General features: G+C 51.8%; 1 protein-coding gene across 1 annotated transcript in view; it reads right to left on the bottom strand.

The window, feature by feature from the left end:
- The window catches only part of LOC120390531 (IgGFc-binding protein-like), a 68535-nt gene that overhangs the window by 42746 nt on the left and 9697 nt on the right, over positions 1-16092 (bottom strand). The window contains 17 exon segments of the mRNA XM_039513260.1: positions 36-634; positions 1724-2155; positions 2158-2296; positions 3608-3939; positions 4586-4727; positions 5124-5323; positions 5572-6145; positions 6651-7089; positions 7091-7241; positions 8133-8697; positions 9866-10464; positions 11554-12127; positions 13440-13666; positions 13669-13770; positions 14417-14558; positions 14955-15154; positions 15403-15976. Coding sequence (XP_039369194.1) covers positions 36-634; positions 1724-2155; positions 2158-2296; positions 3608-3939; positions 4586-4727; positions 5124-5323; positions 5572-6145; positions 6651-7089; positions 7091-7241; positions 8133-8697; positions 9866-10464; positions 11554-12127; positions 13440-13666; positions 13669-13770; positions 14417-14558; positions 14955-15154; positions 15403-15976 — 5991 coding nt within the window.

The raw sequence follows: 16092 nt of genomic DNA on the forward strand, positions 1-16092 counted from the left end.
GCTCCCCGAGTAGTCCTGTGGCTCTCCGTCCCTACCTTGATCTTGCGGGGATATTGCTGGCTGACAGTGATGTTTCTGCCATAGACCTCCAAGGTCACCGCTTTGGTGTAGGACACGGCCTTGCTGCCACGGTTGTTATTCTCCACCTTGATATTGAACGGGGTGAGCGTGGGGTCCTCGGAGCAGACCCCAGCCAGCTGGTAGATGCAGGTGCCCATGAAATCGTACTTTTTCCCGTCAAAGGTGGTGTAATGAGGGTCCCCGGAGGCCGTGCACGTGGAGTAGCTGATTGGGTAGCAGTCACGGACCCCGTTGATCACGGCGCATCTCTCATTGGCCTTGCAGCTGGTCTCCTGGCAAACCACCAGGCCCAGGCTGGGGTCACACCTGCACCAAGAGCGGCAGTTCTCATCGTCCCAGAACTCCTCACTGGGTTTGTAGTAGCGGCCATTGTAGTCACAGCCACAGCTCCCCACTGGGACACACTGGCCGGCACTCAGGACATAACCGTTGTCACACTGGCAGGTCTCCACGCAGGGCTCCCGGCAGGAGGAGTTGGCGGTTTGGTCAGAGCAGCTGGCTGGGCAAGCGCTCCCACAGGCCTCATAGTGGCTGTTCTCAGGGCAGATTGGGACTGGGAGAGAGTCACAGCGGGGGAGATTTAACAACACAGGAAATGAACTACAAACACCTTCTTAGATGCAGCAAGAGCCAGAGACAAATTCTAATGTGCAATCGACATCCTCTATATCACAGGCCTGATATACAAGCAGGCACACTAAGGCCACCTCTGGAGCCCAGCACGGGGAACAACCCAATTAGGGAAGGGTGTTTGCTAGCTGGGAGAGCAGGGAAATGCTCTCTGCTTATAGAAAACCCAAGAAGATCTGCAAAGTGCACCCAGAGCAGACTAGCCCTCACTTGTCAAGGCCTCCTCTGGAAGCCCCACCCACCCCAGATGGCCTAGGACTCAGCACAGGTACCCTGGAAGTGGAAAGGCTAAGAAGATCCTACTGGGGCGTGCACCTGTATTTCCAGGTAGTATTTCAGACGGGTCTCATCTTTCCATCGCTTTCTGATCCATCCCTCTCTGCCATCCAGTCCACCCACCAAAGCCATCCCCCTCTTCCGTTCATCAGTTACATCCCTCTTACACAATGTTGACCACCCCTTATTTGAAGTGAGGAAGTGAGATTTTCTTTACTTTAGATTGTAATTAAATTTTCATTGCCTCCATCTAATTGACGTGTACATCCAGGAGTATCTATATCTGTCTAATCTATAACCTAATCCATTTAATTATCCATCCGTCTCAGCATCTAATCTACCAATCTTCACCACTAATTGATTTTATCTCCCCATGCACCTAATCCGTCTATCCATCCATTAAATCTTTCTCTCTCTATCCATTTTATTCACTTATCCTCAATTGAATCTATTTAATCTCCCAATAGATCTAATCCATCCTCTTAACAATATAGTAAGTCTCTCTCTTTCTCTAATGTAATCTAGGAAAGCCATGTGTCCATCCACTCTCAATCTAGCTAGTCTTTTATAGGGATTCCTCAGGCCCATATCTCCATGGCGTCTGGTTGCCAAGGTGCAGTACCGAGGCCTGATGTCTGCCCTGATGCTCAGCCCACTGGCCATCTCCCCAACCAGCAGAGTAAGTCTCGTCTAACTGCTGCTTTTGTCAATAAAGAAACCAAAGCACAGAGCTCACCACAGCCGGATGGTGTCCTCCAGTCATAGACGGTGATGCCCTGTTTCTTGCAGATGGCTGCGTAGGCCTCCAGCGCCTGGCACAGGATGGTCTTGGCTCCCCCGTTCAGACACACGTCATAGATGCAGCTGTCAAAAATGTCCTCCGGGCTCACTTTGGGGTGACACTCTCTGAAGGGCCCTCCTGGTGCTTTGCTGATCAAACCACAGTATTCGTCGCCCCCGTAGATCTTCTGCTTGCTCTCATCACACGTTGGGCAATTCCCTTTGCAAACATCCCAACAGAAGGGGTCCCGGTCTTTGACTTTCCAGCTCCTGGCCCATTCCACGATGGAGGAGACTCTGGTGCCGTTGGGTGACGTCATGTCATCTCCATGGTTTTGGTTGAAGTTCCCACAAAGGCCGCCCATGGCCCCATAATAGCTGCTGGGAGGGTGATGATCAGGTGCCAATTCCAGTCATACGACACCTGCAGACCAAAGTCTGTCTGCAAGATAGCATTGAGACCGCTCTGGTAGAGCTTGATTTTACCGTCTTCAAGGGTCACTGGCAAGCTGGTGGTCACGTCATTGATCTAGCGATAGGAGGAAAACACCAATGGTTATTTCTCTTTTCATCTCACCTATTACAAGAGTTCTGCTCCTCTGGGACAATAAAGATTAGAAAGCCCAGAATTAAGCACTTGAGTCCTCAGGGATAAAATGTTCTCTGTCCGGGGATCTGGCTGTGGAATGAATTCCCAGTGCAGATTAGATAAATCCAGAGTCTGACCAACCTTAGGAAACGCTGGAAGACCCTCCCCTTTAATAAAGCTTCTCCACCATAACGACAATGATACTCACCGCTTGAAACCCGCCTATTCACCACAAAATCCTACGTCAAGCAGAGATTTCTCTACTCCAAAAGAGGAGAAAAGCCAGAAGCTCCATGGATTTGAGCAGGGAGTTTACTCTTGTCAAAATATGTTACGTAGAGGATGGTTGGATACTATGGTGACGCTCGGCAGTACAAAACCAAAGAGAGAGAGAGAGTGTGTGTTTGTGGAAGGAGCACAGGAACCAGTTATCCTGTGTGGCCTGTAAGGATGCTGTGACATGGGGAGACTGGGAGAACAGAAGTTCTGGGAGGACTAGGGGCACTGCGTGGCCTATGTGGTCCATGGATACATGTTTGGCCAAGTGATCTGTGAGGGCACAGGCGCCTGGAGCAGATCATTTTAAATCGGTTTATTTCTCACTTGTTCAGTTCCCTATTGGAATGTTTTCATTTTTGATCTTGTTTCTTTTCATGGCCACTTTGAGATCACAAAAAGGGGATTTTTTTTTATGATAATCCGGAAAAATTTCTATTCTAAGATTTCTAAATTTAAAAAAAAAAAGCAATAGCTATTTCAAAATGAAGGTCCTGATTCAGCAGAAATTCTTGAAAAATAAACAAAATATTGGCCCATTTTGTAAGAATGGAAGAAAAAGGATGTTGAACCCCCCCCCCCCCAAATTAATCTTCAACTAGCGTAGACAGATAGATTAGATAGATGGATATGTATGGGGATGAGTGGATGGATAGATGGAGAAAAAGCAGATGTGTCTGGTGATAGATTGAGAAATGGATTGATGTGTATGGGGTGGATGAAGAGAAAGAGAGATGTGTGTGGGGACAAACAGATGGAGGGATAGATGTGTATCCTGACAGATGGATAGACAGATTGGTCCTGGGATGGATGGTATGATGGATGCATACGTATGGGGAAGAATAGACAGAGATACAGACAGATTTGTATGCGGATAGATAGATAGATAGGTGTGTATGGGCATGGGAGTACAGATAGGGAGATATTTTTATTCTAAATGTAACCTTTCTGATCATTTTTGCACTTTTTACTCACTCTGATTTTCCCAACTTCCTTCTTGTGGATGGAGATGTTGTACCCGTAGACGTAGATGTTGGTCAGGCGCACGTAGGAGACAGCCTGATTGCCCCCCCTGTTGTCGTTCTTCTCATCAATGGTGAAGGGCACCAGGGTGGGGTCGGTCCCGCAGTACTTGGCCAGGGTGTAGGTGCAGGTGCCCTGGAAGTTGAAGTTCAGCCCGTCGAAAGTGTGATAGTGCGGGTCTCCCCAGCCCCAGCAGGTTCCAATGAAGTTGGGAACACACATCGCACGGCCGTTCTCGATCTTGCACGTCTCCTTGGACCGACATGTCAGGTCTTTGCAGGGATCTGAAAGGAGAGAAATCCCAGCAGTCCATGAGTGAGGGCTAGGGGCAGGGGAGCTCGGTTCAGCACAGGCCCAGGTACCCACCAGAACCCGCTGGCCCATCAAAGCCATTTGGAAGATGGGCCATCCAGAGAGGAGTCAATGAGAGACAATTTCCTACAGGCCAGAGACCAAGTCCACATATCCCGGCTCACTGGATGATGAAGAAGAAATTTCTTCAGCTTCTGTAGAAGCTCTGCCCGAATAGGATTAAGTAAATACGTAGAGTAAGGACCTCAATATTTGACTGAAGCGGCAGGCCCGGAGGATACTTTTCTTTACCTCTTGACGGTGACGTGCCTGGTCCAAAGCCCAGGAGAAAATCAATGACTTGATTTGATATATCCTGCCTACCAGCCCATCAGCTCCAACCCAGAGAACCTACTATGTAACTTGGGAGGGCCAGGGGTACAGCAGCGAATAGAAACCAGGAGTTCTGGATTACAGACCCCTGCTCTAACCACTAGACCCCACTTTCTTCCTAGATCTAAGGATTGAAACTCTACTCCGTGCCCGCTCCTCAACTGTTCTGACTCCATTGAGTCTGCTCTAGTGGCTCTGTCTCTACGTTCACCTCTCCTCTTGTTTAACTCTTGCACTCTTTTTCACCTATGTTGATGCATTGCATGACTCCATCTCTGATCTGACAGGTTTCATCGCTGGCGCAGCTGTGAGCTTCACAGGTCACCCCTTGGGCAGGAATGCAGGTGCAGTTTTGCTGGCAATTGTTGGTCAGAACCATCTCATTAGGCTGTTTGAAAAAAGGGAAAATAACACAATGTAGCCAGGGGAAATGTAGTTTTTCAGTGCGGAGATGTTCAGTTACGTGGAAGCCACATCTGGGACTAGAACGGAGTGTCTTATCTCCCAGCCGCACCTACTCTACTCCACTAGGCACCACTGCCTTCCCAGAGCTGGGGAGAGACCAGAGGAGTCGTGACTCCCAGCTCTAACCACTAGACTCCACTGCCCTTCCAGAGACACGGGTCATGGAACCAGCCTTGCGCCATTAGTGCCTTTCGCCTTTCTACAGAGATTCGTGTATTGCCATTGGCAAGTGACAACGGTCTGATCCAACATGGCCGATGAGAGCAGGGCGTGGAGGAAGCAAACGGATAGGAGTTAATACCCCAGCAGGGGGTGGTACCTTGTAATATAGCCCTTTGTTGAAGCACCCACAGCTCTGCAGAGCAACGCAACCCTGGCCGTCGAAGAGGAAGCCATCGTCGCACTGGCAGCCTTCGGCGCAGGTGTCTGGGCACTTCCTGGCGTCGGTGATCCTGGCACAGGTGGTGGTGCAGAGGTCGGCGCACAGCTCGTAGTGACTGTTGGCCGGGCAGCGCAGAGCTAAAGCAGAGAGAGAAGTAATTGATGGCTGGAGAGATCTCACCCCACAGCTTAGAGGGACAGACATGAAGGAGAGGAGACTCTAGCAGGGACGAGAGGACCAGGTCACCTTTATAACAGAACATGAAGTTGTTGGTTCCCACCCAAAGGAGTCTCTGAAGAAGCCCAGAGGTCTGGAATGAGATACCTAGAATTGCTGTCCCCACCCCCCATAGGGATGCTGTCCCCACCAGCATCACGGCACTTACGGCAGAAGGAGGCGCTCCTCCAGGGCTGGATGGTGACCCGGGCCTCTTGGCAGGCCGTCACATAGCTGTGGATGCTCTGGCACAGGACCTGGGAATCCCCGTTGCCCAGGCACAGATCATAGAGGCAGTTGTTGAAATACACAGTGGGGCTGACCGTGCTGTGGCAGGCGGCAAAGGGGCCATCGGGGGCCGTGAGCAGGCCGCAGTAGTTGCGCTGTTTGAAGAAGTCCTTCTTTGTCTCCTTGCAGACCGGGCAGCTGTTCCCGGAGCATCCGTCCTCACAGGCCGCTCCTGGGATTGGGACTTTCCAGGCGGAACCGAATGCTGCCACGTTAGGGGCGGCCCTGCCATCGGGGAGCAGGAACTCGTCATCCCGACGCCCGTTGTAGTTCCCGCACAGGCCGCACGTCTGGCCCTGGTAGTTCCCTGGGACGGTGACTCTGACGTGGTAAACCAGGTCGTAGCTCACGGTGAGGCCGAAGTCCGTTTGCACCAGCACGTTCCCGCCGTGCTGATATGCTTGGAGCTGCCCATCGGCCACGACCACAGGGAGGTTATGAGACACCCCGTCCACCTGGAAGAGACAGACCATACCCTGTGAGCCACGGGAGTGGATGCTGTAGGGGTGGGTTATGGGCACAAGACAGGGTCTTGGTGACACATGGGCAAATCTGTAGTGACTCCACTGAACTCAATTAAGTTATGGCCATTTCTGCTCTCACTGACCCCAAGGTAAATCCAGGGTCACCTCGTTCAGTGCAATGACATCAGGGCCCGATTCTGATCTCAGTTCCCTGGGCTTACTCTGCAATCACCCACTGAGCGCAATGAACTGAGGGCTGGATTCCGATCTCACTTGTCCCAGAGAAAATCCAGAGCGATTCTGCTTTCTTCAGCGGGATGCTTCTGGATTGGCACTGGTGCCAATAAGGTCAGGATCAGATTCTGGGTATTTGACCCCTCCTGCCTACATGCTCCTAATGAGTGACCTATGAGACAAGTGCCCCTTGCATTGCCACATCGGTGGGCTGCCCCATTGCAGGGTTCAGCCCCATGGGAACATCTTGAGCAGGACTTACCATGACGTGCCCCTTCCTGTTCTGCAGCAGGGTGAGCGTGAGCCCGTAGACCTCCACGGACACCAGCTTGGTGACAGACACCTTCCCATTGCCCCAGGGCACATTCTCCACCTTCACCGAGAAAGACGTCAGGTTCCCGGCGTCAGCGCAGGTCTTGGCCAGGATGTAGGTGCAGGTGCCTTGGAAATCAAAGGCGACTCCATCGAAGGAGAGGTAGTGGGGGTCCCCGGCAGCAGAACACGTTGCGGATTCGACAGGCTGGCATTTCCGGACGCCATCAGCCACCTTGCACTGCTCGTTGGCTGCACACGAGGTCTCCCAACACTGGACCACCCGTTGTCTTTGCACTGGCACTTCTCCCGGCAGGAGGCCTTGGTGTAGAACACCTCCCTTCCCGTAGTACCTGCCCTGGTGCACACAGCCGCACTGCGCGACGGGGACACCGGTCTCCGCTCAGGAGGAACCCGGTGTCACAGAAACACCCTTCGGCACAGGGGGCGTCGCAGCCGTCCGGCGCCGAGAGGCTGTGGCAGGTGGCAGGGCAGCCATTCCCACAGAGCTCGTAGTGGGAGTTACTGGGGCAGGTGGCGCCTGCAGGAGAAGATCAGAGGGAACATACAGATGGGGGTGAGAGAAAGCTTCTTAAATTAAGGCACAATCGGAAGAAAAGGTGCAGGTATCACTTACAATATAGTGTTGTTCGGGGGAATTGGGAGCCAAAACTCCTGGCTTCTACTCATGGTTCAGGGAGGGAAGTGGGGTCTACTGGGTTAGAGCGGGGAGGGCTGGGAGCCAGGTCTGCTGGGCTCTGTCATTGGCTCTGGGGGGGGAAAGTGGCATCTAGTGGTTAAAAGCAGGGGAAACTGGAACTCAGGACTGATGGGTTCCAGTCCTTCATGTGAGCAGCCAAAGGGATCTAGCCAATCAGAGCTGGAGGGCTTGCAATCAGGTTTCCTGGGTGTATTGCCAGCTCTGGGAAGGGATTAGGATCTAGTAGCTTAGTCACAGAAGGGCTGGGAGCCAGGACTCTGGGGTTTTCTTTCTGACTCTTGGAGGGACGTTTGGTCTAGTGGTTACAGCTGCAGACAAGGGGACATGTGGACTGCTGTGTATCGTTTAGTGATGGAGGATTGGGAGTCAGGATAGCTGGGTTCTGCCATTGGCTTCCCCCGTGACTCTGAGAAACTTGTTCTAGTTCTTTCTGTGTCCATTTTCCTGACCCTGAAGGGAAGGATGACTAGTGTTTGCAAAGTATTTCCAACCCCTGGGAGACAGGTGCCAGCAAGGGGACGGGATTATATCACTACAGCATGAAGTTCAAGCAAAGCTAAGTAGGTGACCTTTACGTTTGGCTACACTGCTGCAAGATGATAGGTGTATAAGGCCAGAGACACACAGCAGAGCCGTTCTGAGCCCCCTGCAGAGGGTGCTGCAAATTCAGACTAGCCAGTCCCTAAAGCAGATTCTAGAGGTGACACTTACTGCAGAATGAGGTCGATCTCCACTGCCTTATCTGGATGCCCTTGGCCTGGCAGGCCGTCACGTAGGCGCTGATCGCGCTGCAGAGAGCATCACGGTGACCCTTGTACTGGCAGGTATCAAAGACGCAGTCGTCGAAGAAGGGGGCTGGGTCAATGACCTCATGGCACTCTCTGAACGGCCCGTCCCCTCTGGTGATGACCCCGCAGTATCCATCTCCCTTGTAGGGTTGTCTCTGAGCCTCACTGCAGACTGGGCAGTCCTTGGTGCAACTGGGCAAGCATCCAGGGACCTCCCCCACCTTCCAGATCTCGGCAAACTGGACGGCATTCGCCGCCCGGCTCCCGTCCCTCATGGTCAAGTCGTCACTGGCAGTTTGGTTGTTGTCACCACACAGGCCGCAGAGGACATTGGCGTAGGTGTTGGGCACGGTGACCCGGACCAGGCTGCTCCCGTCGAAGGTCACCGTCAGGGCGAAGGCGGTCTTGATGAGGACTTGGGCTCCGCTGACATAGGCCTGTAGCTTCTCCTCATGGTAGAAAGGCAGAGCCACAAAGACACCGTCCACCTGGAACAGACGCGGCAGGGCCGGGGGTTAATTTTGAATGAATACTGCAGGCAGAAGGTGGGGACCCAGGACTCCTGGATTCTATCCCTGGCTCGGGGAAGGGAGAGGAAGGGAGAGAAAGGGAAAGAAGGGGGTGGGACCTAACATCTTAGAGCAGGGGAGGCTGGGAGCCAGGACTCCTGGGTTCTATCCCCAGTTCTATCCCCAGTTGCGTTAGAGCAGTCGGGGATGGGAATCAGGATTTCTGGGTCCTATCCTCAACTCTGGGAGGGCAATGGTTGGAGCATGGGGGCTGGGAGCCAGGACTCCTGGGGTCTATCCCCCAGCTCTGATTGGGGAGTGGGGCCTAGCGATGAGAGTAGCTTTCTAGGAGAGGTTCATGAAGACTATGTCCGTCTGGTGGGGATGGTCTGAATTCCCGATTACGCTAAGGCCTGTCTACACTAGTAAATTAGGTCAGTATCACTATCACTCCAGGCTGTGGAAACTCCACCCCCCTGACCGATGCAGTTAAACTGACCTAACCCCTGCTGTAGACATTGCTAGCTCAACGGGAGAATTCTCCTGTCAACCTAGCTAGTGCCTCTTGTGGCGGTGGCTACATCAATGGGAGAACTGCCACTGGCATTGATAGCATCTTCACTGAAGCACTACAGTGCTGCAGCTACCGCAGTTCTGTTGTGCCACATTAGTGGTTGATTTGTGAGCAGCCCTAAGACTCTTTCACACCCCTTGGGCAGTGTAAATGTAATTGACTCCAACTCTCTGCTGTCAGATACCTGTAAAGAGCCTTCACGCAACAGAAGTCAGGGTTAAGTACTTTGGTGGAGGAAGCTTTTTTGTATGTTGATTCCTTTAGAGTCAATGGGCCAGATTCCCAGCTGGTGTGAATTGTCCCATTCCCTGTGGAGGGAATCGGACCCGATCCCCTGATAAATGAGTGAGGCTACTGAATGCACAGCAGTTACACTGGCATAACGGCACTGATTGGGAGGAGAAAATCCTGCCGTATATATTCACAAAGGGGCACTTAATTACTCCGTGTACATCCACCGCCAGCTCAGTGTACAATGGACGCAGGTCTTATTTCTGCAAGGGGAGAGAAATCAGGGGCCATTGAGTTCCTGCTCACAGCTCCCCGAGTAGTCCTGTGGCTCTCCGTCCCTACCTTGATCTTGCGGGGATATTGCTGGCTGACAGTGATGTTTCTGCCATAGACCTCCAAGGTCACCGCTTTGGTGTAGGACACGGCCTTGCTGCCACGGTTGTTATTCTCCACCTTGATATTGAACGGGGTGAGCGTGGGGTCCTCGGAGCAGACCCCAGCCAGCTGGTAGATGCAGGTGCCCATGAAATCGTACTTTTTCCCGTCAAAGGTGGTGTAATGAGGGTCCCCGGAGGCCGTGCACGTGGAGTAGCTGATTGGGTAGCAGTCACGGACCCCGTTGATCACGGCGCATCTCTCATTGGCCTTGCAGCTGGTCTCCTGGCAAACCACCAGGCCCAGGCTGGGGTCACACCTGCACCAAGAGCGGCAGTTCTCATCGTCCCAGAACTCCTCACTGGGTTTGTAGTAGCGGCCATTGTAGTCACAGCCACAGCTCCCCACTGGGACACACTGGCCGGCACTCAGGACATAACCGTTGTCACACTGGCAGGTCTCCACGCAGGGCTCCCGGCAGGAGGAGTTGGCGGTTTGGTCAGAGCAGCTGGCTGGGCAAGCGCTCCCACAGGCCTCATAGTGGCTGTTCTCAGGGCAGATTGGGACTGGGAGAGAGTCACAGCGGGGGAGATTTAACAACACAGGAAATGAACTATAAACACCTTCTTAGATGCAGCAAGAGCCAGAGACAAATTCTAATGTGCAATCGACATCCTCTATATCACAGGCCTGATATACAAGCAGGCACACTAAGGCCACCTCTGGAGCCCAGCACGGGGAACAACCCAATTAGGGAAGGGTGTTTGCTAGCTGGGAGAGCAGGGAAATGCTCTCTGCTTATAGAAAACCCAAGAAGATCTGCAAAGTGCATCCAGAGCAGACTAGCCCTCACTTGTCAAGGCCTCCTCTGGAATCCCCACCCACCCCAGATGGCCTAGGACTCAGCACAGGTACCCTGGAAGTGGAAAGGCTAAGAAGATCCTACTGGGGCGTGCACCTGTATTTCCAGGTAGTATTTCAGACGGGTCTCATCTTTCCATCGCTTTCTGATCCATCCCTCTCTGCCATCCAGTCCACCCACCAAAGCCATCCCCCTCTTCCGTTCATCAGTTACATCCCTCTTACACAATGTTGACCACCCCTTATTTGAAGTGAGGAAGTGAGATTTTCTTTACTTTAGATTGTAATTAAATTTTCATTGCCTCCATCTAATTGACGTGTACATCCAGGAGTATCTATATCTGTCTAATCTATAACCTAATCCATTTAATTATCCATCCGTCTCAGCATCTAATCTACCAATCTTCACCACTAATTGATTTTATCTCCCCATGCACCTAATCCGTCTATCCATCCATTAAATCTTTCTCTCTCTATCCATTTTATTCACTTATCCTCAATTGAATCTATTTAATCTCCCAATAGATCTAATCCATCCTCTTAACAATATAGTAAGTCTCTCTCTTTCTCTAATGTAATCTAGGAAAGCCATGTGTCCATCCACTCTCAATCTAGCTAGTCTATTATAGGGATTCCTCAGGCCCATATCTCCATGGCGTCTGGTTGCCAAGGTGCAGTACCGAGGCCTGATGTCTGCCCTGATGCTCAGCCCACTGGCCATCTCCCCAACCAGCAGAGTAAGTCTCGTCTAACTGCTGCTTTTGTCAATAAAGAAACCAAAGCACAGAGCTCACCACAGCCGGATGGTGTCCTCCAGTCATAGACGGTGATGCCCTGTTTCTTGCAGATGGCTGTGTAGGCCTCCAGCGCCTGGCACAGGATGGTCTTGGCTCCCCCGTTCAGACACACGTCATAGATGCAGCTGTCAAAAATGTCCTCCGGGCTCACTTTGGGGTGACACTCTCTGAAGGGCCCTCCTGGTGCTTTGCTGATCAAACCACAGTATTCGTCGCCCCCGTAGATCTTCTGCTTGCTCTCATCACACGTTGGGCAATTCCCTTTGCAAACATCCCAACAGAAGGGGTCCCGGTCTTTGACTTTCCAGCTCCTGGCCCATTCCACGATGGAGGAGACTCTGGTGCCGTTGGGTGACGTCATGTCATCTCCATGGTTTTGGTTGAAGTTCCCACAAAGGCCGCCCATGGCCCCATAATAGCTGCTGGGGAGGGTGATGATCAGGTGCCAATTCCAGTCATACGACACCTGCAGACCAAAGTCTGTCTGCAAGATAGCATTGAGACCGCTCTGGTAGAGCTTGATTTTACCGTCTTCAAGGGTCACTGGCAAGCTGGTGGTCACGTCATTGATCTAGCGATAGGAGGAAAACACCAATGGTTATTTCTCTTTTCATCTCACCTATTACAAGAGTTCTGCTCCTCTGGGACAATAAAGATTAGAAAGCCCAGAATTAAGCACTTGAGTCCTCAGGGATAAAATGTTCTCTGTCCGGGGATCTGGCTGTGGAATGAATTCCCAGTGCAGATTAGATAAATCCAGAGTCTGACCAACCTTAGGAAACGCTGGAAGACCCTCCCCTTTAATAAAGCTTCTCCACCATAACGACAATGATACTCACCGCTTGAAACCCGCCCTATTCACCACAAAATCCTACGTCAAGCAGAGATTTCTCTACTCCAAAAAGAGGAGAAAAGCCAGAAGCTCCATGGATTTGAGCAGGGAGTTTACTCTTGTCAAAATATGTTACGTAGAGGATGGTTGGATACTATGGTGACGCTCGGCAGTACAAAACCAAAGAGAGAGAGAGAGTGTGTGTTTGTGGAAGGAGCACAGGAACCAGTTATCCTGTGTGGCCTGTAAGGATGCTGTGACATGGGGAGACTGGGAGAACAGAAGTTCTGGGAGGACTAGGGGCACTGCGTGGCCTATGTGGTCCATGGATACATGTTTGGCCAAGTGATCTGTGAGGGCACAGGCGCCTGGAGCAGATCATTTTAAATCGGTTTATTTCTCACTTGTTCAGTTCCCTATTGGAATGTTTTCATTTTTGATCTTGTTTCTTTTCATGGCCACTTTGAGATCACAAAAAGGGGATTTTTTTTTATGATAATCCGGAAAAATTTCTATTCTAAGATTTCTAAATTTAAAAAAAAAAAGCAATAGCTATTTCAAAATGAAGGTCCTGATTCAGCAGAAATTCTTGAAAAATAAACAAAATATTGGCCCATTTTGTAAGAATGGAAGAAAAAGGATGTTGAACCCCCCCCCCCCAAATTAATCTTCAACTAGCGTAGACAGATAGATTAGATAGATGGATATGTATGGGGATGAGTGGATGGATAGATGGAGAAAAAGCAGATGTGTCTGGTGATAGATTGAGAAATGGATTGATGTGTATGGGGTGGATGAAGAGAAAGAGAGATGTGTGTGGGGACAAACAGATGGAGGGATAGATGTGTATCCTGACAGATGGATAGACAGATTGGTCCTGGGATGGATGGTATGATGGATGCATACGTATGGGGAAGAATAGACAGAGATACAGACAGATTTGTATGCGGATAGATAGATAGATAGGTGTGTATGGGCATGGGAGTACAGATAGGGAGATATTTTTATTCTAAATGTAACCTTTCTGATCATTTTTGCACTTTTTACTCACTCTGATTTTCCCAACTTCCTTCTTGTGGATGGAGATGTTGTACCCGTAGACGTAGATGTTGGTCAGGCGCACGTAGGAGACAGCCTGATTGCCCCCCCTGTTGTCGTTCTTCTCATCAATGGTGAAGGGCACCAGGGTGGGGTCGGTCCCGCAGTACTTGGCCAGGGTGTAGGTGCAGGTGCCCTGGAAGTTGAAGTTCAGCCCGTCGAAAGTGTGATAGTGCGGTCTCCCCAGCCCCAGCAGGTTCCAATGAAGTTGGGAACACACATCGCACGGCCGTTCTCGATCTTGCACGTCTCCTTGGACCGACATGTCAGGTCTTTGCAGGGATCTGAAAGGAGAGAAATCCCAGCAGTCCATGAGTGAGGGCTAGGGGCAGGGGAGCTCGGTTCAGCACAGGCCCAGGTACCCACCAGAACCCGCTGGCCCATCAAAGCCATTTGGAAGATGGGCCATCCAGAGAGGAGTCAATGAGAGACAATTTCCTACAGGCCAGAGACCAAGTCCACATATCCCGGCTCACTGGATGATGAAGAAGAAATTTCTTCAGCTTCTGTAGAAGCTCTGCCCGAATAGGATTAAGTAAATAGGTAGAGTAAGGACCTCAATATTTGACTGAAGCGGCAGGCCCGGAGGATACTTTTCTTTACCTCTTGACGGTGACGTGCCTGGTCCAAAGCCCAGGAGAAAATCAATGACTTGATTTGATATATCCTGCCTACCAGCCCATCAGCTCCAACCCAGAGAACCTACTATGTAACTTGGGAGGGCCAGGGGTACAGCAGCGAATAGAAACCAGGAGTTCTGGATTACAGACCCCTGCTCTAACCACTAGACCCCACTTTCTTCCTAGATCTAAGGATTGAAACTCTACTCCGTGCCCGCTCCTCAACTGTTCTGACTCCATTGAGTCTGCTCTAGTGGCTCTGTCTCTACGTTCACCTCTCCTCTTGTTTAACTCTTGCACTCTTTTTCACCTATGTTGATGCATTGCATGACTCCATCTCTGATCTGACAGGTTTCATCGCTGGCGCAGCTGTGAGCTTCACAGGTCACCCCTTGAGCAGGAATGCAGGTGCAGTTTTGCTGGCAATTGTTGGTCAGAACCATCTCATTAGGCTGTTTGAAAAAAGGGAAAATAACACAATGTAGCCAGGGGAAATGTAGTTTTTCAGTGCGGAGATGTTCAGTTACATGGAAGCCATATCTGGGACTAGAACGGAGCGTCTTATCTCCCAGCCGCGCCTACTCTACTCCACTAGGCACCACTGCCTTCCCAGAGCTGGGGAGAGACCAGAGGAGTCGTGACTCCCAGCTCTAACCACTAGACTCCACTGCCCTTCCAGAGACACGGGTCATGGAACCAGCCTTGCGTCATTAGTTCCTTTCGCCTTTCTACAGAGATTCGTGTATTGCCATTGGCAAGTGACAACGGTCTGATCCAACATGGCCGATGAGAGCAGGGCGTGGAGGAAGCAAACGGATAGGAGTTAATACCCCAGCCGGGGGCGGTACCTTGTAATATAGCCCCTTGTTGAAGCACCCACAGCTCTGCAGAGCAACGCAACCCTGGCCGTCGAAGAGGAAGCCATCGTCGCACTGGCAGCCTTCGGCGCAGGTGTCTGGGCACTTCCTGGCGTCGGTGATCCTGGCACAGGTGGTGGTGCAGAGGTTGGCACACAGCTCGTAGTGACTGTTGGCCGGGCAGCGCAGAGCTAAAGCAGAGAGAGAAGTAATTGATGGCTGGAGAGATCTCACCCCACAGCTTAGAGGGACAGACATGAAGGAGAGGAGACTCTAGCAGGGACGAGAGGACCAGGTCACCTTTATAACAGAACATGAAGTTGTTGGTTCCCACCCAAAGGAGTCTCTGAAGAAGCCCAGCGGCCTGGAATGAGATACCTAGAATTGCTGTCCCCACCCCCCATAGGGATGCTGTCCCCACCAGCATCACGGCACTTACGGCAGAAGGAGGCGCTCCTCCAGGGCTGGATGGTGACCCGGGCCTCTTGGCAGGCCGTCACATAGCTGTGGATGCTCTGGCACAGGACCTGGGAATCCCCGTTGCCCAGGCACATATCATAGAGGCAGTTGTTGAAATACACAGTGGGGCTGACCGTGCTGTGGCAGGCGGCGAAGGGGCCATCGGGGGCCGTGAGCAGCCCGCAGTAGTTGCGCTGTTTGAAGAAGTCCTTCTTTGTCTCCTTGCAGACCGGGCAGCTGTTCCCGGAGCATCCGTCCTCACAGTCCGCTCCTGGGATTGGGACTTTCCAGGAGGAACCAAACACTGCCACGTTAGGGGCCACCCTACCATCGGGGAGCAGGAACTCGTCGTCCCGACGCCTGTTGTAGTTCCCACACAGGCCGCACGTCTGGCCCTGGTAGTTCCCTGGGACGGTGACTCTGGCGTGGTAAACCAGGTCATAGCTCACGGTGAGGCCGAAGTCCGTTTGCACCAGCACGTTCCCGCCGTGCTGATATGCTTGGAGCTGCCCATCGGCCACGACCACAGGGATGTTATGAGACACCCCGTCCACCTGGAAGAGACAGACCATACCCTGTGAGCCACGGGAGTGGATGCTGTAGGGGTGGGTTATGGGCACAAGACAGGGTCTTGGTGATACATGGGCAAATCTGTAGTGACTCCACTGAA

Source organism: Mauremys reevesii, linkage group 24, assembly GCF_016161935.1.
Source record: "Mauremys reevesii isolate NIE-2019 linkage group 24, ASM1616193v1, whole genome shotgun sequence".
Lineage (NCBI taxonomy): Eukaryota > Metazoa > Chordata > Testudines > Geoemydidae > Mauremys > Mauremys reevesii.